The following is a 25,967-nucleotide window of genomic DNA, read 5'->3' on the forward strand; positions in this document are numbered from 1 at the left end:
TCTATCTTGAAAGTGTTGCCTGTGTCTTTCTTACTACAACCTTGCTTCCAGTCCTACAGACCTTATCAGTAGGCATGGTTAATAGATTAGTCTTCTTTCTAGCCACGGTTATCCTGACTTTCTTAGGGTTTGTCTAAACTAGGTAAAGTATCTTTGTAAGTGATATATTGTAAACCTTTGATTATTCTTATGAAACGGTTCCAGTTTTCTCTTGGACAGTAATGGAACAGGTTTCTAGTGCTTCTGGAATTCTTCATCTCCTCTACTGTGTAGTTTTCAGGTGAAAGTGTTCATCCCCCAGTTCAGGTTGTGGCATGCGCCAAGCAGGCAGACATAAATTTTCACCTCATTTTTCTCCTCCCCACCCCCTGCCCCTTGTTTCTAACATTTGCTTTAAAAAACATGCATGAGACCAAAACCCCTGGGACTCACCTGACCAATGCTGCCAGCAAAATAGATCATCCTCTACTGGAACAGGACGTGAATGTGAACCTGCGCTCTGGTTCTCAGGTCTCAGCTTGGAAAAGAATTCCCATATGTCTAAAACAACTGGAGCCAAAACTGAGGATGCTTCCCCGCTTACTCAGGATATATCTCAGGTTCCACGGAGCTCATTCTGTTTGAATTTAGGAAGATTTTTTTGATCTGAATCTGATCATACAATTTGATTTTTCATTCATTCCTTTCCAAACCTTCCCACACGTTCTATTTCAAAGTCAAATACTTACATTCTCTTAAATTAATCCTTCTAAACAAAAAAAAAAAAATTATTATTTTTAGTATTTGATTTTGTCCTGTGAAAATACAGTAGATGCCACACTAAAGTGACTGTGTTTATTCAGTTTCCTCACGTTTAACTCCCTTTCTCAAAGGCTGTCCAAATATTAACACTGTAACTGTCAGTGTGGCTCAGCTCAGTCGCTGCAGGCCTTGGTGCATTTTGTCATACTTGGTTTTTGTATCTTCATTGCTGGAGCAGAAAATGCCTTTAAAAGGGGGGAGATTGTTTTAAACCAGAATGTAAAAAGGAATTGTTGTGAATTGATTCCATTCTGAGATACATGCGTAAAACAAAAGCTGGTATTTATATAGTCATAAAGTGACCAGTTCCTCCTGAAGGTGGAGGAAAGAGCTCTCGAAGCTTTTCACTCCCCCAGTGCGGTATTTTCTGAAGGTGGCATATGTCTTCCTGTGGGCTGAACACCTGTGAGGAGCTTGTGGAGGGATGGGAATAGAGTGATAGTGAGAGATACTTATATTAAAATATACACACCTGTACCAACCCATTGTGAGGGGAAAGGAAGCACAGGTGGTTGCTGTTTCCTGAAAGGGAAGGGCAGAACTTTCAGCTAATATTTTAGGAAACAGACATTTCCTTTGGGATTACCCTGCCCTGGAAGAGTAGTTTTCTCAGGGGTTTGCAAGCAGAAAAGCAGCCATCCCTAATTTAACCTTCTGTCAGTGGCTTTTCCTCCATGTGTAATTTACAGTTGTATTTCATTTCTCTTTAAAGCCAAATCTCTCTTTCAAATTGCTTTACCAGTGAAATCCACTTGTTCCATTTTCTGATCAACTTGCATCTGTTGCGTGTCCTTCGCAGCTGGGGTACTACAGCCAAGAAACCTTTACAATCTGTAACTCCAATTCAATTCTGATAGGACTAAAATTATCAAGGTAGTTAATAGTGGCCACTAGTTTTCTTTCAATGAATTTTGCTTAAAACATTTTTACATTACAGTCTTGCTCTCTAGAAAGACCTTAAGGTTCTTTGCAGCACAGTAATTAAACAGCATGTAGTAATCTGTAGAAACCCATCACTTGTTCTTTGCTAAGCCTTGTGGAAAGACATGACTTCCTTTGTCTGGGTCTCTCAGAACTTCACTTCATGGTCGTTCCTCCCTGCATTCCTGGCTGTGCCATGTTTTAATCCATTGGCAAAAAAAACCCAGAAATCTGTTCCTAAAGCAGTGTTATTTGTTTGAACTTGTAGGGCAAAATTAAATCACCAACCAGGCAGAGAGAGAATGAAAGAGATAAAAAGGGATTAATATGAGAAGTCGTGGAACCTACTAAGACAATATAATTTTAAGCCATATAGAGAATTTCTCAGATGCCCAGAAACTAACACACACATTGTGCTCAGAAAGACAGGCACAGAGCAGCCAGAGCAAAAGAGCCAAGTGGAAAAATCCCATCTTTTTTGAGGAAACCTGTTTGTTATCTGTTGCTTTAGTTGCACTTGTCTCAGGACAGCCTATGTGGAAAGGAAAGCTCTCATTGCCTGTGGTGGCAATTATTCAGTCTGCTGAAACCTATAATTTCCTTTTAGCAGAAATCCCATCTTTTTGATACTGAATCATTAAAATGTTAAATTAATTTTCTTTGTCCAGTTGTCAGGCTTCAGTGGTCTCATTAGCAACTTGCCCAAGAGCCAGATCCAGACCATTGGACCTTTACTTTTGGTTTCTGCCTCAGAGCAGATGGGGAAAGTTTGTCTAGGCAGGGCTATGCCGTTCAGATAACCAAATGGTTTAGGCCATGTTTTATGTTGTAGAGGAAATAAAGTATACCTGAAGGGAAAATGACCCTCTAAAAGTTGAGGCATAATTACGTTATAAACATCTAATTGAAAATTCAGGAGAAAAGCATTCTGGTTTGTATGCCTTTGTGGATCTGTGTGAGCGACAACAGAGGGATTAATTTTATAAAATGCTTCAAAGATCTCGTCGCTTCATGGCCTCCTGCCCTGATTGATGTTGCTGTCTTTCTCCCAGGTAACAATATTAACAGACTATCACAGCAACAATATCTATCGGCCGCAAAATGCTGGCGGAGAGAGATGAGGCTGAAAATAATCAATTCGATGAACAAAGAGGAGAGGATATTTGAGCTGATTTTTGTCTGGTTGAAGAATGACAGTTATGACACCAGACCTTGAAGTCTAAACATCAAATACTGTTAGTGTGAATCCCTGTTCTGCTGGAATTAGCCAGGAGAGAACATGAACTTGCCTTTTCTTTGTCTCTTTAATATTTTTTTTAAAGTGAAATTGAGATGTATTTGATTCTTGGATTGTGAGTGGTTTTCCTCAGTGTTAACTACTGTAAGAGTTAATACAGATTCTGTTTGCTGTGCTATTATTTGCTGTAATAGTCAACAGTGTATTTTCAGAAATTAATTTATAAATACACTTGCTTCAAATGTTGGTACTAAATATTACTAAACTGTACATTTTTGAGTGCATGTATTTTGATAAATACAGAAATTGGGACGAAATTATCTTTTAAAAATAAAATATTTACAATATTTTATTCTAATCATTACTTTAGGGAAAGCCAGGACAGAAAGGTTATGTAGGTGATCCTGGACCAGAAGGTTTAAAGGTAAGTGATGGTTTTATGTATGAAATAAAATGTGTTTGGAGTATCAACTATGTACAATTATACACTGCTATATACAGTGGCATGTCAGTGAAAGGATATGAGTACAGATGCTTCCATATAACGTAAATGTGTATCATACTGGTGATTCTGATTTCTTGCAAGATCCCATTTTGGAAAAGAAGGAAATGATGCAGCTGTAGGAGACAGGGATGTGTGAGCAAAGACACCACCTGCTAAAATGAGATCTATGTGTTTGAAGATGTGAGAGTGGCTGGGCCTGGGGGTAATAAAGGACCCAGGGCAGTTCCTGCAATGATAGGATTTCAGGGGTGGGAGGAGGGATGAGATGAAGTGCTGCAGTTTGAAAGAGGAGTTTATGGCAGCAAAATTCCTCAGTGCAGAGTTGCAATCTGAATAAACAGTACCCAAATCACTGTTCATCAGGGCACTGAGATTATAGTCATAGCCAGATAATTAATAGAGTATATACATCCAAATTCCAATTGTAAAATACATAGCAAAATGTTCCAGAGTTACTTAACGTGATTTGTAGTGCTATTAAGGAGAACAGAATTAATTAATCTAATACTTAATGCCAGCTTTTGGGGAAAGAGGGAGAAGTTTGTTAAAATGTCATTCAAATGTCAATTTTCCTAATATTTTATTATAAAATTAAAGTTATCAATAGTGCGCACAGGTAACATTTACTTCTGAAGCAGTTGTGAAATAATGAAAGTAATTTGCTGAAAGGAAGATTTAAATAAAAACTAAATCATTAATTTATAGTATTTGCTGACTTAATATTTAGTGAGTCGTTAATACATAGTTTTCATTTTTGCCGGCAAGTCCTAAGTACATTAGGACATCTTTTTACAAAATCAAAATTTGCCACTGACAAAATTAAATTTTTGCTGGTTGCATAATTTTAAGTTTAAAAGTTTTAATTGGCAGATGTAATTTAGAAAATAAAGAGGCTTTTAGGAAAACAGAGGACTTTAATATACACACATGAAAGAAATTACTTTTCTAATTAACTACATCATCTGTTTTCTACATTTAACAGGGAGAACAAGGAGACCAAGGAAACCTTGGAAAAACTGGTGAAGCAGTAAGCTTGAATTCTCTTTCTGCATTTATTTTTAATTTTATGTTTATTTGAGAATGGATGAGTAATTTGTTGCAGTAACTTTCTGATGAAGTTTGCCTTTCTTTGAAGCTGTAGTATGTTGGCTCGTGGTCTTTCAGAATTGTACTATTTAAAGAAATTCCCCATTTTAAGAATTTTCCAGAGTTAATTCTGCTTTTTTCCTAATAGGTTGAGTGAACATTACAGGTAGTTGTAGAGACCTTCCAAAGCACGTTCGAGCAAGTGAACAACTGATCCTTTTCCAGTTAAATCATTTGAGAGGCTACGTTTAGCCTGAGATGTATTTTGCAGACTCGGTCTGTCTACCTTCCATAAAATCACAGAGCTCAAGGTGACCTTGAGGTGACACGTAGTCCATCCTCTGCTGCCTAGGCAGGATCAGTTATCTCCTGACAAGTATTTGGCTAACCAGTAATTTAAAAGCTCCAAGAATGAAGGCTCCATGACCTGCAGGCAGCCCAGGTCTTCTGTATTTTTATTTTTAAAAAGTTCTTCCAATTGTGTAACCTGACTCTGTTCTGCTGGAAACAGCGTTTTACAAATGATGGCTGTTATTGTGTGCCTCCTTTATTCTTTCTTTTCAGGCTAAACAGTCCCAATTTACTTAGCCTTTCATGTTTTCTAGATAATTTAAGTCACATTCTTACTCTCCTGTAGGCTGTTTCTAATTCATCTAAACATCTATGACTCCAGCTTACTGCTCAAACTATTCAGACTGCTGAGAGAAAGGAAAAATTACTTCTTACAAGCCATATTCTTGCATATGTGTGCCCATTTTTGCCATAAGTGTGTTGTTACTTGGTTTGTGATCCACAGTCTCCAATCCTTCTTTTTAAAAGTCGTCATCTTTCACAGTTCATCCATTGTGGGTGCTTTTTTAGTTTATAATTATCACTTAAACACACCGTCTTGCAATTCTCTGCTTAATTTAATCCCCTGCCCTTTTGTATTTTTAACTTTTGACTGGGAATTGTGAGCAGGTGTGAGCTTGTTGACCCACGCTTGAGTTACCCAGATGTTGCATAGAACATGAATAAATTGGTTTTGTTTCTTGAGTTAAGGTACACCAAGGAGAGATGCCATAAACTGGTTCGGGCTCAGTGCTGAAATACTCATGTAAACTCTGCTCAACTTGGGGAGCTCACTCTGACTGCTGTCTATTTTCTGCAAAATACCAAGTAGACGTACCCCAGACAGCTCATCAAATGGTTGGTTACTGCCGAAATTTTCTGACCTCCTTGTAAGTCAAATTCAGCTCCTCTATGCACTCTGAAGACTCTGTGCTCCAGGGAAGGGGACTGTGAAGCTGGACTCTCAGTCAGTTAAAAGGAACCGATAATGCCATATGCCATAAGATCCACTTAAAACTCAGCCAACGTATCTCTAAATGTAGCGGGCATACTTAACAGCAGTTTGATCCGTAGCTTTGTTCAGCAGTTTATACATAGCAAAATCTTCATTTTGTTAGGTTGTAATCAGAGCTGTATAGCAATAGTTTCCTTTCCTTTCCTATTTGGAAAATCTGGGGTCTTTCATATTGCTGAATGATTAGCGCAAACGTGGATGAGTACTGGAGAATGAGGATGTCATGGTAGAGGAGAATGGGTGAGACATCCTAACACTACGTTGCTTTTAGGGAGAGATGCAGAAATGACTCTGTACTGGACAGTAATACAATCTCCTGTTCATCTGTCCATACAACCAACATTTCTCTGCCAACATTAGACTTGCCTTTTTTTTTTTCTTTTCAACATACGAATTCTGTTTTTCAGCCTGTAACATGTTAGGGAAAATTGATAGCATTTATTCTATTGTACAGTGCCACATGCACCAAAATCCTCAATAAAAGACAAAGCTAAGCTCAATCTTAAACGACTACATTAATAACAGTGCATAAAACAGTCCCAGAAGCTATTTACTTAACCTTAAGTTTCTGTATTTGTCATGGGCTTTGTTTTGCGCCTCAGCAAACTTGAATTCAGTGCACACATTTTCTGCAGCTCGGATATTTTGTATGAACATAGTATCATTCACTGCTAAATGAGCTCCATTCTAATACAAATATAATATTCAGTAGCTCAAATATATAATCAATGATTATATGTTGTAGTGATGATTAATAAAATAATGATACTAACTACCTAGCAGTAGTCAGGGACAGTCTGCAAGAATAAAATAACAAAAATATTCTTTGTGCCAAAAGAGGATATGTTGCAGCCCTGTTACAGTGTTATAAAGAAAGATAATTATGGCCTGTAATTAATTACCACTTCCAACACTTACTGTTTGGAGAATTTTCATATGATACGGTTTGACATGAGATACCTGAGAACTGAAGTGGTTTATAAGTTATTGATAAATACTCTTTATTTTTACTTGAGGGTTATAGAATGTCTTCTGCTTTATGTACATGCAGTTTAATGAAATGAGCTTCATATGCCCTTGATTGGTTTATATTACCTTTTCATTATCTGGCAGCAGAGGACTAATGCCCATTACATGATCTTTAGAGGGATAATATTTATTATCTTGTGGTTAAGCCAATGGTAAAACATCAAGAGCGGGAGACAGCCTTTCAAACACACTCAGCAGAACTCACGGGAAGACCTTTCAAAATCCCTTCCCTTCACTTTATTCATCACTGTGATCTGTAACAGTTAACCTTTTTCTAAGTAAATTGAAAGCACTATAAGGAAGAGCATGGTTTTTCTCATATGTGGAAAATGGTTTTCCAGATGTGAGTCCTGATGCAAAATACTCACTTCTGTACACTTTGGATGCTCTTTTTACTTCCAGCTTCTCACCAGCTTCTGTTTGTAACAAGCACTTTTTCTTTTCCTTGGTGTGCAGAGAGAATATGAACCTCTTAACTCACAGATAAATCCACTCCCTTCCATTCAATATTGTCTCTGGTGGCATACACGATGACTCCAGGACAACTCTGGAATTAAACACGCCACAGACACACCCAAAAAAATTTGAAAAACAAAAGCCAAAAGTACAAGAGCAAAATACAAATGCTACTAGCTGCTCTGACAGACTTTGAAACGGAGCCCAAAAGCAGGTATGGAGTAAGGCATCAGTCCTTATTGATGCCTTGTGAAGTTTGTGTTACCAGATGCTTGGTGACACCAAATACAAAGAGGATTTGTACAAGTAGCACTAAACAATATGCAATTACTGTACAATTTATTTAATAGAAAAGGCAAAGGGGAAAAGAAATTATTAAAAAATTGTCTAATACTAAAAAAATGTCTAATAAAATTCTGTGTGTATGGTTTCTTCCTTCTGCACAATCCCTCCTCTTTTGGCTTATCTGTTGTTTGTTGTTTATTCATGATCTTTGTTGACTGAGTTTTTCAAATTACAGAATATGATGCATACTTTTAAGTCCACAGTTGAAATACGTGATACTATTTTTCTAGCAATGGAGAATCCATCATGGTATTCCAGTTCTCCAAAATAAAATTAGTGCATTTCCTGAACAAGCTGTCAAAAGAAGCAATTTTGCAATAATAAATCCTGTAAATGTTGAATTCGTAGCAAATTATAACATGAAGCACATGTGCGTGTCTGCTATTGATAGCAAAGGGTTGCACCAATATTTTTCTTCTGTTTCTTCCCATTTTCTTACTTTTCCTGGTATCATCTATCTTCTGTCTTTGACTAATACATCTGTCACTGCTGCCTGAGGTGCCAAAATAGTTACTGCTTTTCTGTAGCGGCTTTTCCAGGTCAAGTACTGCTTAATATCTGCTTAGAAAAGTACAGATGGCAACTGTGCAAAAGCAGGGAAGTTTCAACACCAGAAGATTGGACCATAATGTTTGGTTATTCAGTCTAGTAAGGTGGGATAGGTGCTGAAATGCAGCTTTGTCAATAGAAACCATATTGTCCAGAATTTCTGAGGTCACATTAAGCTGCTGACTCTTCAGGCCACGTTTCTGTCGAAGTATTTCTGGATGCTTGTCCAGTGTGGAAGCTGAGTAGACTAAATATATGAAGTGCTCGTAAGTTTAAAATGACAGACACTTTAATACTAGATCATGAATGTGGCTAAGATCAAACTTTAGACACTATTTCTTAACCAAGTCCTACAGTAAAAACTGTTTCTCTGGCTACAGTTATACACCGCGTTTAAAGGGGAATGGGGTGTTGCTTGGCTCAGCAGAGCCCAAAGCTGCAGTAGGACCCCACCGCTCTCCTTTGCTGCAAGATACTCAGTTAACTGCAGGACCATCAGGTCCAATTGAAGAGGGATTGGTGATAAGGTAGTGAGAAGTAAGGGACATCAGGCAGAGAAAATTTACACTGCTGATGAGACAAAAGTCATGCCAAAGGAAACAACCACTTCAGCTACTGAGAAAATTGCCCTTACATCTAGGGGAGGAAAATCTCTCTTTGCTGACATGTGCAACAAGATTTGGTATGCTTAGATCAGATGCTACCCAGTGATTGATAACAAATATTTGAAACCAGCTCCAAGCATCTCATACAAATAACCTGTCTGTGTTAAAATGTTGGGATGATTTAAGAAAATGGTTCATTGCTCAACTTTTATGGCACAAAATTGAACTCATCTCAACTTAAAACAGTTGCTTGTCAGGATTGTGTTACTGTTTGGTAATGCTAGTGTTTACCCAGAAGGGGCCACACTGAATAAGTGCAAGTTAATTCCAATTTCTCCTTGCCAGGTCTATTACAGAAATTCAGCCCTTGGCCCATACACTTTTGGATTAGAAATCACTCACAATTATACACATATTGAGAGAGAGTACAAGGGTAGACTGTCAGCTGCAGCATGTACAACTGGTATCAAAAGGACAAACTAAAATAAGCAGAGTTCATGAACACAAATCCTGAAAAAATAATCTTCAAAGACCCGGAAAAGTTACGTGTCAGCAAGTTTGCCCAGTTGCAAATAGTTTTTGAAACAGCGAAGAGAAACCAAGCTGAAATGAGAATTGTTCCTCCTTCTCCCTCTGTGCCCCAACCCCCCCCCCAAAAAAAAAAAAAGGCTAAAAAGAATTGAAAGTTACTGTCCAGCAAAGAAAAAATAAAATTAAAAAAAAAGTGATATTTAGGCTGTCAATGGCAGCTCCACAGCAGGCTGAAAATGGTCAGCCAATGAGAGTATGTGGGAAGGCAAGAAAACGCAGCAGTCAGGCCATGTGCCTAGGAGTTGAGTTGTGTTTGAGAAGAATTTCCATAAAGCAATTACCACATCTCCTGCAGAGATAAAAATTAGATGGATTAGGCACCAGGGATGCTTAATTCATGGAGAATGGAATTGCAGTTCTTTGTGATTTAAGAAAAGATTAAATGGGCTTTAACTGATGTTTTCAGGATGCTCAATAGAAGGAGTTCTTTGAACTATTATGAAAAGTCTGGGCTTTGGGGATATGCAAACGAGAATTGTAAGCCATAGGCCAAGAGTAAAGTCAATTGAGGAAAACCTTTTTTTTTTTTCCCAAGACTGGTAAATGCATGGGCATTGCCAAAAGCTTCAGAAGAAGGAACTAGTTCAGCTGCTTTCAGAAACCTATTGGATACAGATTAATGTAAGTTCTATGAAGATTTTACCATGAATGGTAATAATGATACTTCTGTGTCTATCTTGTGCTGCTTCTTTTTATCCTAGATGAACTGATACAGTATCATCGCTGCTAGGTCTTTCTCTCAGGAAGAGTGGGGAAATGGGTTACGATATCTGAAGGTTAGCTTTTTTGAGCTGTTGCTCATTTTTCTTGAAGGACATTTTGCTAGTAGTACTCTTCATCAGCTAGTTTCAGCTGCCATGCTGCCCCACAGAACACCCACAGCCCCACACCCTTCGTGGTTTTGCAAGTTAGGACTAACACCTTAAATAAGTCAACAGTACATGTACCATTGAGAACCGCCAAAGAGGATAATCTGTTCCATGTGAGATTTGTTACCCAAGAAAAAAAACACAACACTAGTTAGATACATAAATGTAAATAACTTTTATCCCAGTTCAGCTTAGCCAAGATATGACTCTCTGGTGTAATATCTACCTTCAGAAGAATTTTTTTTTTCCTTTGCTCACATTACAAAAAGCTACCAATGTGAACTTTACAATCAAAACCAAGAACTTCTATAAATGACACTATTCTGATTGTCACTTGAAAAGTGAAAATACTTCAGATTTGGATAGAGTTTGTGTCACCCAATTCACTTCATTTCATCTTCAAGCTGCTTAGGGCAAGTAGACTGTGTAAAATGCAGGATTCTTCCCAGCCAGTGAACCGTGTCCTGACTACCACTATAGGACTGACCTCAGGCTGCCTTTTTCTCTTGGTCATTTAAAAGATTCACATACAAATGGAACCCTTGCAGATCTAGTAGAACATCCAAAAAGTGTAGCCATCCTCAACTCTTTCCCTGGCCAAGAGAGGGTTTTAGTCTTTCCAGGGAGTCAGATGCTATCTGTGTGGTGGTTATTTGGCTTGTGGGCTATTGTTTTCCCAGCACCCAATCTATAGCTTTATATGCACACTTATTTGCATGCCCGAGTGGTTTTGCAGCACTAAAATATGTGAAAAATGTTTAAGGCTATTTTGGCAATAATCAAGGATAAGTTTTTCCGGCATGCGTTAAACTTATTCAGTAATAGTGTAGGTATCAGCACACATCCAGTCATTTCACTGTTTGTCTCTTTTACTGTCTGTCTGAATTTAACTGATGTATTTCATGTACTCTGGTGGTTTGGGAAGAAAAATATAGAGAAATAGTATCCGCACATGGCATCTGCAGTTTAGCTTCCAAGATTTTGTCATTTGGGCACATCCTGCTGTCTCTTTGTAAGCTAGCCTCCTTTAAATGCAAGTGTTTCTTTGCATAATGCTATCAAACAGATTTGCCCTACTTTACACTCGTGTTACTGGAAGCAAAATTTAACCCATTTATGTATTTCCTAAAACTGCTGTAAATTAGCAACAATTCCAGTACATTTTGCCTTTCCAATATTTGGGTAGTTGAAGTTTTGAGTCCTTTCAAAAATTGAGTGAAGCATCAGCTGTGAGGTACAAGTACGGTGCATCTCTGCTTTTATTCATCTACTCCAGTGGCAGTAAAAACGCGTAGATTTTCACTCAGATTATCACCTCTGGTTGATTACCAAGTAACTTTCTCAACAGACAGAAAATGCTTGTGAAACAGATGGCCAAATCTCAGGCTCAAAAAGAAGAAAATAGGGTCTGCCTTTCAAATATACTTTCCAACATAATCCTGGGTAAAGCAGCTACAGATCTTATGGTCACTTCATAACATTTTTAGTACTGTGGTTGTGAGGTAGGAAATAGTTTCTAAAGGTTAGAGGTGGAACCACCAGATTGAATAATAAAAAAGGACCACACAACCAAAAGCCAGTATCGCTATGTGGCATACACACAGCAGTTTGCAGAGCTGTCAGCCAAGAGCTCTTCAAGTGCCAAGGTCTAACATGGGGCCATTTTCTAGTGTACTCTTTGATTTTGATAATTCAACCTAAAGTGCCATTAGAGGGCAAATGTAGAATTAGTCACTAAGGGATTCAAAAGTAACTAATTAAATAGGTGAACTGGCAGTAAATTGTAAATAAACTGGCATCAGTTTACTTTATATTCTTTATTTGGTCTTTCACATAACCCAAATTACCCACATAAACCAAATTACTAAAGATTCTCCTTTCTATAAGAACATATATCTCCCAAAATTGATCCTATTCCGTTCCATTCCCAAAAAATGAAAATCCTTTTTAAACACCTCAAAAATTTAAAAAAAATTTTTTTGAAGGTGATAAAAGCCAAAACTTTATTTTTTCCATGATGCAGTCAGTTTGTACCCAGGTCTTGCATGGCATTAAAAAACCAGGCTGTTGGCCTAGAAGAAGACCTTGTTGAAACTAGAGTGTGATTCGGTGACACTTTCAGAACGATTTTTCCAGTTTCTTTTTTGGCTAGTTTTATTCAGCTTTCCCAGTGGTCTGGAGACAAATCTTTCTTTAAAACTTCAGGTTATTCATATCTCTAAGTGCAGGATGTTAGCAGCTGCTCCAATCAGTTCATACCTGATAGTGGTGCTGTAGTAAGCAAATGTTCTACACAAAGGCTCTATTGAAAGTCTTTGGTTTCAAAAGTCTGTTTGTGGTTCAGCAATATACTATTTTTGATCAGATCAAAAATAGAATCCTATGAAAGCACTGATCTGATACAATTTCGCCCAGAAATCTATGACAAACAGGGTTTATTATTCCAGAGCTGGTATCAACTGCCTATGATACCTCTTTCTCATGTATCAGCTACCATTTGTTCTACTGCAGATGCTAGGAAGCCCAAATAGCAGCCAGTGTAAACCCCGCATCGTGCTTTATTCCTAATTTTTGTCCAGGCCTAATCTGGGTCACACCAGTTAGAAGCATGCATGAACAGATCCCATATTAGTGCCTATGATACCAGAGTCCAGATGGACTGATTTTAAAAATAATTGGTTTAGTGCCATTATGTCTGGCTAGCAAAACAGAGCTTAGGTTAATATTTATTCCTTAGAACTTAATTTTTATAATATTATGAGTTGTAGAAGTATTTTTCTACCGATGAGCTGGGTTTGAAATAGTAGAAGCTGGTTAGCTGGTCGTTAGAGCATCCACTTTTCTTCCTTCTCCTGTCCATCACCCTTGGTTGTCTTTTTAACATAGATAGTTGGCTTGAATCTTAAAGGATCCTCAAGTAGATTTTTATCTCTTAAAATCAAACCTAAATGTTGACTCATTTGGGGGTTTTTGAGTACTGTGCTAAAATGTATAAAGTCTTTCATGAAGTATGAAGCTGATGGGCTTTTGAAGAAATGTTTAAGTGGGACTCTTAATGAGCAGGCAGAGATTATGATATTGCTCAATGCTGAATCTGGAGTGAAGTGATTTGGCACAGATTGAGGACAAATTTTAATGAAAATTAATTGGAAATACCAAAAAAAGTTCATAGAAAAATGTTAATGTGGCAAGATAATATTTAAAATTTACTTATGGCTTATCATTAAAAGAACGTTGAATAAAAATGTTCAAAAATACTGACCTCTAAATGAAATAACATTGGATTGGAAAATTTTCAATTATCACAGAACAACGTGTTAGCGTCAAACCTCACAGGTAACTGCTTCCACAGGAATGTTTGGAACCAGCTGAATATTCATTTCTCACTACCAGTCTTTTCAATGGATTACTCCATACTTGGGTTTGCATTAAGTGTACAATGTGTTTTCAATTATTCAAATACAGTCCGGTTTCTAACACAGAGTATATGCCCTGGCAAGATGTTTTTGTCTTTCTCAGGCCTGTGTTAGTTGTGGGACCTGGTCTCTGATTCATTTTCCACAAAAATGCTTCTGTCAAGAAGGTTTCTAAAATGCTGTTGTAGTCACTGGAGATTTTTACACAAATCCTTGTAAATGAAAGTTTATGACTATATTTTTAATAAGGTTTAAACCCATGATGATTTATGTAAACATTTCAGGGTTTTTTGCTTTACTTTTCTGTTGCCTAATACATTCAATTTGATTTTTGGAATCCACCACTACTCCCCAAAGGATTGAAGGAATGCTGGAAGACACTGTCTCAACAAACCTGCTTTGGACTATGTTCATCCTCTTAAGTAAGGAGGAAAGAGAGTTGAAACCTCATCCAGTCTTAGCATCTGGTCTCTGTAATAAACCAATCCAAATCTGGGATTTAAGGATCACATGTGATCTTTAAGAAAGTCCATAGGGAAAACAGCACTTTATGGCTAACGTATTGATGGAACAGAATGTTTTGCTCACTCATTGCGCTTTTTCTTCACTGTATGCTCCTAATTGTTTTAAGGACCAAAAGTAAGTAAGCTTGTTTTTCCTCTCTTGCCTCTGCGCATACCTGCCCTAGTTTTATCTCAGTCTCAGGTACTTGCCCTCAGTTTTGGATGGAGGAGTGGAAGAAGATTTAGTCCTGAACCATCATGAACTTCTTTCCCCTTCATTCCTCTTGAAGTCCCTATTGCCTTTACCATTTCACTGGCTTCAATTCTTCTTGTCATCTTGACTAATTTTTTGCTATCCATATATACCCATTGCCACTCATGCAGAGGTTTTTCCCCGTCTTTTGTATTAACAAGAATCCACATTCTTCTTTTAGTATTTTTACTGTAAATTTTTTTTACTTAACTAATTTCTTCTAAGGAACAGCCAGTGTCTAGGAAACTTGCTGCTTAATAGCCACGTTTTGTCCTCACTCTGGAAAGTGTTGTAGCCTAGACTTAATGTGCTGGGTAATACAACAGCACATTCACAGTCACTGCTTCTAGTCATTCCTTCTCTTTCAGACCAGAGCGACTTAGTCAGAAAGAGAATACTTTTGAATTCAAAAGGGGACTTGATCAGGGGCTATATAGTAAATGGTTCACTGCTGGGGTAAGGCACAGCCACCCATCTTTCTAATCAGCATCTTCAGACCTGTAAGATGTCTGTAAGATCTCATTTGCTGGGAGATCAGGAGTGTCTCTGTGGAAGGAGAATAGGTCTGGGTTACATCTTGGCTCTGATTATGTCTTCTGCTCTTTCTGGTATAAGAGAATTAAAGTGATTAGTCCTTAGCCTTTTGAAACCGTACCTCCACACCCCTTATCTTGATGAGCAAGAGTACAGGGTAATTCTTTGTCTTACAGCTTTCTGCCTGGTGCTGAGGCCCACTGTTGGCTATCATTGGTAGCAGTGGTAGCTCTTGTTCTCAGAGTTCGTCATGAAAGTCCCTCGTTCCTGCCAGTGACGTCTGGGCATCGCCTTAGTGCCAGTATCACCAGGACAAATCTTTGGCTGCTGCCAAGTGACGTCTCAGCTCTGACATATAATACACAAGTTCTCACACATAATGCATCAGTCCAGCAGCCATAGAGATGCCTGTGTATCTCTCTAGCCCCTTCCAGAAAGTAGTTTGTGCTAGTATTGTCAACTTCAAAGGCAGCTGTATCAATGGCTTATTGCAATATATTTAAACTATGAGATTTCTAGAGGAGCTAGCAGTCCAAGAAAGTAAGAAGCCATCATAAACCCTTAGTTACATTGCATCTGTTATGTTAAGGTACTTGAGGCTAAATTCTATTGAAATTATAACGGCAAAAGCTAAAAAAAGTGGTGTTTTTTCAAAGGCAGAGATCTCAGACTTCAATGTTGTCTTTCTGCTATGACGGTATTTCTATGGAATAAGCTAGTGCTTATTCCTCTTGAAAGGAATATGAGCTGTCTGTGACCTCCGCAGTAACACTTCTTAAAAAATAAATCTCACTTAAGTGCCAGTGTAGTGCTAAAGTAGAGATAGTAATGCCAATGTATGAATTGCCGTTTTATTTGTGCTTTTTAAAGTGCAAATAATTTTTGCTTTTTAAAGCATTACAGACACGGTACAGTTGTGTATTATGTCACCACTGGGAGCTTCCACCTTTCTGCCATCTTTCACGAGCAGTCGTGCGATATACTCTGGGCACCTATTGCTTCTTCTTCAAGCTCACTGTTTCATACGTTTCTCAACTGGGGCTTTACGCTATAATTTTTTTTTTCTTTAATTTGATAATAAAGGGTGTATTGCAAGCACTTGGGAATAAGCTTTTTTAAAGTACTTCCTCTCATGTTTCCTATTCTATACAGTGGAACTTGTTCTATCCAGTGGAAATTTGTGGGAAAGCCTCAGGAGAGAGTTATTTCATTTTTAAAAGGACTGAATGGCTCTGATCCCCTGACTTCAAAGGCTTTTGGGGCTACAACGCTTAAAGGGAAAATTCTGACAACACCTGATCCAATACCATTTTTGTTTTGACTAGCTTTTACTTTGTTCATTGAATTCATTCCCCTTGAAATTTGTGGTCAGACTGAAGCGCTATCAGAGCAATTATCACCTTTAATTGTATGTTTGTAAAGCTTCTAGCACTGCAAGATTGAGCTCAGTGGCAGACCTTAGGTGGTCGCACAGTATGATGATTAAATTTATGTAATTTTTTTTCAAGCAGTAGCCATTTACTGTTGGTGTGTCTAGATGCAGCGATCCTCCCGTATGGATTGTAAACCAGGATTGTAAGCAGTCTTCACTTCCCCACAGGAGCATTTACACAAATAGACCGCTGGTTCTCTGGGATGAAGAAATGTGCTGTGCCCTGCTGCAGGATTGCTGGGGAGCTGCCAACCAGGAACTAGTATAGACATCGCTCTAATAAAAGCCTGCTTACTTTTTGTACAGGGATCAGCTGGCTTACCTGGAGAAACTGGGCCATCTGGAAGCCTTGGTGAAAAGGTACAATAATGTATCTGGCTACTCAGCAGTAAAAATCAGCTTTGAAAACCATTGGGGTGATAAAATTTTGGTGAGAGATCATTTACTGACCACTGACAAAACTAATATTCCTGTAGCTATTTCAGAGCACAGGGATGTAATAAATGGTAATACAGATGCTGTTATTTGAGGTGTGCATCTGGTATCCTTGATTTTACTTGGCAATTAATTTAGAACTGATAGATTTAATATGGTGTTCTTGTTGTTACTTTATTTTCCACTGCTATTGAGTCATAGAAACTGGCATAAATTATACTTGTCTTATACAGTAGGCACTGGTTTTGCACTGCTACATAATGAAAACAAAAGTAGAAAGGTAAAATTTGGCTGTATGCATTAACTGAGTAAAGAAGACAACACTTTAGTTTTGTCCACTGTGCAGTAACAGTTGTGTTTATGAAAGCAAAGTTTTGCAGACTTAATTTGATGAGAACAGTATAAATAGCTTAAGCATATTTGACATGGTTTTATTTAGGTGAAGTATTTTAAAACTGAAAAACAGGAAACTATTACTGGACTGCATGTCAGCTTCAATTATAATAAAAACATAATTTTTTGTCAGAATGATCCAGCAGCATTTGTATTTCTTCCCTGCAGGGCTGAATTATTTCACCTAGACTGGTGGCTGCTATTTATTGAGAAAGTCTTAATAATGTATTAGTACTTCCACGAAAATCTAATTATAATTTATATAATCTATGAAAGGAAATACATCAGTGGAAAGCACTGCTTGTTAAAACTAAAATTTAGTCATCTCGTGGTTTTAATCATAATATCATCTTAGAATTCGGTGTCAAAGGATTCTTGTTCTTTATAATTACACTTGATGTAACAAAGATTACCTTGGGATACTACTGCTAGTTTAGCTAGGAGGGAAAAGGCAATAAAAAAATAATTAATCTATCATTAGCAAATGGAAACGAGCTTCTTGATGGTGCAATAATTATTGTCATTGCTATGCTGTTTCTGTAGAATTTTGTTGTCTTCCTCTTTTATGGATTAAATAGTACAATGTGAACATGCTATATGGATTTAAATGACAAGCATACTTCCAGGATAATTGTTTTAAATAAATGTATCTTTACAGTATATAAAATAGAGTGTTATCTCTACATCTTATATATTATCTGCAATAGAAGTCTAATCTTTGTATGGGGGTAATCTACAGCCAAGCCTGGTGTTTGGGCTGGATGTTATATGAGTAAAAGGTGAAAAACTATGCAAGGCAAGAAAGAGACCCTTCCTACTTCCCCTACTCCAATTGCTTCTGCAGCTGCTGAAGGGCTGGCCTTGCTTTTAGATCTGTGCTTTCCTAACACATACTGAAGAAATGAGGGAGAAAGGAACAAAATTTTCTTTTCTGCTTGTTTGCTGTGGTGAATTTTATGGATTAATGAACATAACTGTAAATGTGATGCAACCAACAGAGAAAAGGGATATGCTAGCTGCAGTTCACAGAAGCTGATGTAGTACCAAATCTCTTCTCAGTCTTCTAGGTAAAGGGAATTGGAGAAACTCAGTTTTACCATCTTTTCAAAATATGGATGGGCTTGTAGGAGGAAGGAGTGTAGAAATTCAACAAAAGTGAAAAAAGGTCTCTGCACTGTTTCTGAAGGGTGGTCCCTGACCAGTGGTGGTGTGCCCTGCAAGAAGTTGTTCCCTTTCAACCAAATAGCAACCAAATCTCTTGTAGAGTATGGGCTACAGCCCTCACAAAAGACCTCGTGGATTGCTGTGGTATTGTTATTGCAGGTTAGCCTTGTTTGCCTGATTTGCCTGGCTCAGTGGACATGGAACGAGTCAGGGAAAGAGTACTCACTGTTATTTTCTTTTTTGTTAAAGGGAGAGCGAGGCAGTCCAGGACCAGTAGGTCCTCCTGGAGAGAAAGGTGTCATGGTAAGTCACAAATAATGTAGAATAATTATGTTACTTAGAAAGGCACTTTAATTTCCAAAACAGTAATTAATTCTCAGCCTTCTGACTGTCCTTTTTTCTTATGGAGAAGAGCAGTATTTATGATGCATTCTTCCTAGGAAGTTTCATGTAGCAGCTTTATCCCCTTTGTGGCAGTGACTTTACAAAGTGATCCACTGAATGAAGCAGCAGAGCAAGTGCATTTTTGAAAAATGGTTTTTAAGCAGCCTTATATAAAAAAAATTAAACACAATTAATTGAAAGGAGAGATAAATAAAGGAGAGAAAGTAAGATAGTAATCTGCTGTGTAGGCTGGGGTAACACAGATTATTCTAATAGACCGCTGGTAACTAGCATCACCTCTAATTCTACTGCACAGCAGTACCCAAACAGCCTCTGGGTGCCACTCTTGTGGGAGGACTGCCTTCCTGACAACACCACTTCTCCTAAATCAGGATTAAACGTTTCGTGCACCATTGGACAGTCCAGAGGCTACTGTCATGTTAGGTAGCTTGTTGGGGCACCGAAGCTAAAAAGCCATACACATATGCCCATTGTCACATTCATGTTGAAATTCTTGAGGAAAAGCAGTTAGGGTTTGGTTGTGTGTTTGCTAGCAAGCACTGTGGTGGATACAGAATGTATAGAGAACACTTACAGACTTAACCATATACAAGGAGATGGCAGGGAGATTATAGGCAGTGTACTACGTGCTGTGTCCTGCAGCATCTGACACTGATGCAGTGGTGAAATCTCAGTGGCCTTTTGTAGCAGCTGCAGATGTGGGCCTGAGTGCAGTGGGGAATGTTTTTGGCATGGAAATGGACATTATATTGAATATTTGCAGTAATTACTCTTTTGGCATTCATTGCCAAGGAAGAGACCAAGTGCCCTCGGGCTACAGGCCAATTTAATGATCCGTGCAGCATGAGACAAGAATTTTTGAAGCATTCTGTACTTCATTAAATCTCTCTAATCTAGATTTACCTTCAACCAGCTGCTTTTGATCCATGAAAAAAAAAAAATTAGAGTTATTAATAAAGGAGGATTTATTAATATGCAATCCAATATTATCAACTACTTTTTTCAACTCTTAGTAATGCTCATTGCTGTAGGTAAATCCACTTAAGTCATAGCAGTGAGAGCCCTTCCCTGTAGTAAGTCTTTGTAGCCCTCAGACAAGAGTTATTCTTAGCATTTTTTCTTGACCAGTTCTGCCCACACCAGGATGTGTCCACTTTCTGTTCCCACTGTCACAGCCTTGACGTGAGGATTTTTAAATCCATTTAGAACTCTCCAGCTTTTGTTTCAGTACAACCCTGTCAGCTACTGCCTGCATGTGGAAAAACTTCTTGGGTTGATTTAATGATTATTATGATATATCCAAACAAATATCTGTTTCCTAAACAAAATTTGGGGAATAAATTTTGCAGGATTAATCATTGTATTAACTTACCTCCAATTTTTGAGGTAAGTAACTGGATTTGTTATTGTTGTTATAATAACAATTTTGATAAAACTGTTTTGTCTTTTCTATATTTATTTCAATTCTAGGGCTACCCAGGACCTCCAGGAGGCCCTGGACCTGTGGGGCCAGAAGGATTACCTGTAGGTATAGAGTGGTGATTTTGTTTGACATAAAATGTACCATTTTCAAATTGTCTTTTTGCTTTGCTGAAGCTAAGAATGGCTTCTAATTTGTACTGCAGTCTATAAAACTGACATGAAAATTTACCCATTCAGACACAAAGTCTGTTCAACCTACTCTTTACCAGAATGATCCATGAGAGACAGGAAAACTAATTATACCATTTACTCATGCATTTAAAAATCAGTCCGTTGAGACAAGTAGGGGAATAGAATTTTTTAAGGATGGTTTATAATTGCACAATTTTATTTTTAATTCATTGATGCCTAATATAATTTATTCATTATGTGTTTAGTTTTATTGTTAATAAAAAAACATTATATTCTAATTTGCTGTGTATAAATATGTTATAATTTGGCTACTATGTGTCTTCAGTACAGACAAAAACTGAATCTTCTATTGGAAATTATTAGATTTTTTTAACATAATATTGCTGAAATACAAGTATCCTTTAGCAATTTTGTGGTATTGGACAGAAGTAGTCTATCCAACAGTCGCATCATGATTTCTAATTCAGAATAAAGTTACATAGAGTCTCTTATTTAGATTTTTCTAGATAAATTGTACTAACACAATTAATTGAATTTGAACCATAAGTGAAAGTGATTGATTTGTATTGGTTGCATTGACTATTGCTCAATGTGCACGAGCCTTGTAATTTTCAGAAATCTGTGTATAGAAGACAATGAATAATATGTTTATTTGACATGTAGGGACCTTCAGGGACAAGAGGACCACCAGGGCCACAGGGACCTAAGGGAAGAAGAGTGAGTAATATTGTTGTCTCACGTTACTTAGAGCAGAGAATAGTGTGTTGTCAATGTGAATCCGATGTTTAACCCATGTAGAGTTGCTTCCTTTGAACTCCGTCCTCCAGACTCAAACCATTTGTACTAGAATCAGACAGATGATACTTGTATTTCCACATAGGAAATTATATGAATCTTCATTTCTCTTCACATTACAGTTAAATGGGGTTTTGCCATTGATTTCAGCTGACAGCAGGACCAGAACCAAAATGATGACTGGCCTTATATTCTGTATACATAAATATGCAATATTAGCATTTATAACTACTGTTGGACTGTTTCAGAGTTTTAAGGACTATTTTCTTTATCTGCATGTCATTTATGTCTTTGGAAAGACAATCAAAATCACCCAAACATAATCTGGAAAGAGAAAGAAGCAAAGTCAGAAAGTAGTATATGCTAGAATCTCAAACCTCTGATTAGGTTGTCATCTCCATTTCATGCATTTTTATCAGGGAAATGGGAACCATTTTTTCACTGTAAACAACACACTAATCCAGAGCCCACATAAGTGAAGAGGCGGTCTGTCTACATCAGTTTGTATCAGCCTTTGATCACAATGCATAAAATCAGTATCAGTGAAAGTACTGCAGTTTGTTACCTGGGAATGGTTTGCTTCGTAAACCCCACCAGTCACTTGCGCTTCCTGTCTGGAGGGCTTTTGGTCATGTTTTTGCAGTCTGAGCTCAAGGTGCCTGCAGGAAGCGTATCCCGTTCATAGTATAGATGGGTTTGGTTGCAGCATGAGCAAGTGTATTCTCACTGGAATTATTGAGCTCGTCAAGAATAGCAGTGAAGACGCACCCTTCTAACACCAGCCTCACCTAGCAGTTTGACAGCATATCCAGGCTTCCTATGAGATGTGTACAACTCGCACCAGTGGCTGGACCAGTCAGTGTGTCTTCATAGGTGGCGTTAGCATCAGGTAGTGCCTAAGCACTCCTTCCTGATAAAGTCCCTGAATTCTTGTCAGTGAGATAATTTTGTTGGTTTCTTTCTGTCATAGGAAGCAGAAACATTTGTTGCTACAGCAAAATACAATTACAGCCTTCCTTTATCCTCCTTCATTATTGCAATATGTATGTTTTCTAGGAAAATATATGGTAAAATTTGAAAAGTAGTAAGATCTGGAGGTTTTACTCCAGTTAAAGATAGATACTTGAGAAGCACACATTGCTTTTTAAATAAGGTTTTAGATTAGAAAATATTGTGATTATCAGACTTTGTAATATAAAATTTATTAACTGTATGTTCTTCTACACTACATTTTCATGATTGCTAAACTATTAAATAAGAGATTGGATAAAGTTATATTTTCAGTATATTCAAAATAATATATCTGACTATCTTTTATATATTTGAATATTAATATATATTTGAAACCATATATTGAATATTCAATTTGACATATACAATGTTTTGAAATATACGATATTTTGCATATTCTGTATATTCAAAATATACAATCCTTAGCAGCTTCACAATACACTACAGTTTTATTCATAACAGAAACTTCACATGTTTCAAATGAGTCTTCCTTCTTTAGTATGGTTTCCTCCTCCTTCAGAAGAAATCTGTTTTAATTTACCTCTTTGTTCATGGTGCAGTTTGTAGGAACAATTTGTGAAATGTAGCATATGAAATGTATAATTTCTGTTCTGTGTTACTCTGTATTAGAAAGGTTTCCAGCTGTCAGTGCCAAGTGTTTGGGTTTTTTGTTGTTGTTGTTGAATTTCAGACATAGAGTATAATTTATCCCAGACTTCAATTTCCTTAAATGGTGAAGCAGATTGAGCATGTATCTACATACACTTAGAACTTCTTGTGCTTGTCTGAAGTATCTATCAGTAGACCCAGTCTGAGTCTGGGTTTTAGGATTAAGGAAGTTATCTCAGCAGCTCATGGAAAAGGACATACCCACCATCATCAGAGAGAATCTGTGTGGTCTTCTGAAAATAGTCTTCATTTTTCCCTTACAACAGACGTGTTTTTTAAAAGCTTATTTAAAAGGATATATTAGTAAAAATTTCTTTCTGGGGAATTAATTTGCTAATTTAATAATAGACATTTTAATTTAATAATGAATTATCTGGGGAAAAAAAAACAACAAAAACCAAAACCAGAAAACCTTACAAAATCATATACACAAAGAAATACTCGGTATTACTTTGACAATTTTACTTGCAGAAATGGCAAATGCTTCCCATATCTCAAAGGTGACCTGCTTATTTTCTGAACTGAGTATGTCACACGTACCTAATCTATCAGTGCCCAGAAAAATGTGTCTATTGAGGCCTGTTTGTCAGGCAAAACTGAAATTCAGGTGTAATTGTTTATGCAATACATCTAACAAAATTCAAAGAGAAACCTTAATTAGCTGCAGAGGGCGAGAATCCACCCCCACTGATAAGCACAGTGAACTACCAAGAACTGGTGTAAGCAGGAGCATCCAACCCCAGGCATCAGCTAGTAGACGAGTCACTCCTGAAGCATTCAGAAGATGCTCATACAAACATGTTCAGTGGAGAAGAGGCACTAGGAGCTCCTGGAAGCCCAATGTTAGTAACAGGAATGTGAATCTCTGCTTTGGTTCAGAGGACCAAAGGGAAAAACAGCCTTTTTCCTTCACAGGCAGATTTGAAAATGTAAATCCAACCAGAAATACAAAGCAGTTGTGAGCCTGAAAAGAAGTAGCAGCTTGGCACCGCTTTTTCTTCAATGGCCCGATTCAATGAAGGAAACGTGTGCTTTACCTCTCTGTGAGTTCAGTAGGAGCATGTCTGAAAGTGAAATACATGTTGAAGTGTTATGCTGAATCAGGACACACAAGTCAGCACACTAGATGAGGAGTACACATGTCCAGTCGTTTTCACTGTAAAATGCTGATGTTTGGACTTCATCTAAAAAGGAAAATCCCTTGGGCCTTATCAGTCGACCAGAGTTTCAGTTTGACTGGTGGCCTACCGGATGCAGTGCGTTAGAAGGCTAGCTCAAAAGTAATCTGGTGTAAGTAGTTGTCTCTGAGATTGGTACCGAACTGCTGCAGGTTGTACATTTTAATTCCTTGGGACAAAGCATTCCCCTCTAAACCTCTGATCCTTCCCTCCTGGCAAGCTGTCTGCCAGCATCACCAGAGCTGGGGTCAGAGCCAAGCTACTGACATGGATGTGAGTCCTCCCCTGCAGGCTCTCGTCCCTTCCAGCAGCATCTGCTACCTGGTGATTGTTTTGATGGGGGAATGACTTATTTTAATTTAGATTCTATTTTGAAGGTAGAAGATAGTTTTTATTTAGGAGTGTCACATCTTCTGCCAACTGAGATGGGAATCTTTGAGGGAGTCTGTCTCTACGATTCTGGCAGCACATCATGGAGTACATTGCTTGTAATTAAAGATCACTCAAAATAAATCCCAAACATCCCAAGCTCTGTGGAAGTCCCAGTTTGGAGCTGTGGTTTATGCCTTTGCCTCCATCCAACATGACTGGGAATGCGTCATGGAAGGGGTTCTTAGAGCAGACCTAGGTCTTCAGGCTCTTCGAACAAACGTGAAGCCACTGAGAATTTTGTCTGATCTCAAGATCAAAATATCAGACCTGAAGTGGAATCTTGCATAAGGAAAATATCTGGGGGGCCCTGAAACCTGGGGTTTTCATCACTGGATTCAGAAAGAGATGTCTCAGAACTCCAAGCTCTGTGTGGCAGGTCTCAGAAAAACACATACCACAGTCACACACAGAAGTTAAATAGAAGCATATGGAAGTTCCCCTTTGTAGTGTACTGAAACAAGAACGTATCCCATCTTCACAGCTGGAATCTGCAGGAAGTCTTAGGAGTGCTGACCCTCTACTTCTGCACTGTCACAGAGTAGAATTCCTTCATCTCATAAATTCTGGACCTTTCAGCAACCGGTTTGCATCCAAGATTTTCCAGCAGCCTACTTCTGCCTGAGAGTATCCAGCTGTTCAGTCTCCGGTACACCCGGGAGTTCTGGCCAGCTGAAGGCAGGCTGTCTAGGAGTCTATGGAGTATCTCACTGTCAGGGGATTTGGGGGGAACTGCCGCTGAGCATAGTGCTAGCACGGAGCTTCTTCGGCTCATGCTCAGGACTTGATGTACTTTAGCTGGAATCATGTGGAAGCTTGGGTCCTTTTGTGACCCACATTTTATTTTTTAACGTTAATCTCATAAAAAACACAAAGGGAGGACAGTGCTTTGGAGATACTTCAATGGCAGGATGACAGTCTGAGGGGTGGGAATACCTGTATCTAAGAGAAGGAATTTCTCTCCAAGACCAGAAGGAAGAAATACATTAGCCTGGAAGGCGTGCTGGTAGCAGTGTAGGCAGCCATGAAGCCATTGTTGCATGGTTTTTTGTTGTTCTTGTTTGTTAATATATGGAGAAGAAACCACCCTGTCAAAGACTGGTTCTGCTTTTAGTTCGCACCATAATTTATGACTAATACAACTGTAGCTCTTAATTCGAGGGGAAGAGGTCCTGTATCATTGGATTAATTTAATGAGTGAGACCTAAGCAAGATTCTCAATAGCTGCTAAGATTCTTAGCAGTTAGTATTCTTCAGGCTCATATTTGGTGTTTGAAGTTCAAGAGCAATATCTTTCTGCTCTTACTTTCTTGGAATGCAGCTCATGAAATTAAATTTTGAAAACGCAGATAAATGACACAGTGAAGTGCCGTAAATTTAGGGTCAGGCAACAGCAT

General features: G+C 38.0%; 1 protein-coding gene across 1 annotated transcript in view; it reads left to right on the forward strand.

The window, feature by feature from the left end:
• The window catches only part of COL24A1 (collagen type XXIV alpha 1 chain), a 150,441-nt gene that overhangs the window by 78,907 nt on the left and 45,567 nt on the right, over positions 1–25,967 (forward strand). The window contains exons 23-28 of the mRNA XM_054212881.1: positions 3,330–3,383; positions 4,447–4,491; positions 16,784–16,837; positions 18,719–18,772; positions 20,345–20,398; positions 21,152–21,205. Of these exons, the coding sequence (XP_054068856.1) occupies positions 3,330–3,383; positions 4,447–4,491; positions 16,784–16,837; positions 18,719–18,772; positions 20,345–20,398; positions 21,152–21,205 (315 nt within the window). The remainder of the gene's footprint in view (positions 1–3,329; positions 3,384–4,446; positions 4,492–16,783; positions 16,838–18,718; positions 18,773–20,344; positions 20,399–21,151; positions 21,206–25,967) is intronic.

This window comes from Rissa tridactyla, chromosome 8 (genome assembly GCF_028500815.1).
Source record: "Rissa tridactyla isolate bRisTri1 chromosome 8, bRisTri1.patW.cur.20221130, whole genome shotgun sequence".
NCBI lineage: Eukaryota > Metazoa > Chordata > Aves > Charadriiformes > Laridae > Rissa > Rissa tridactyla.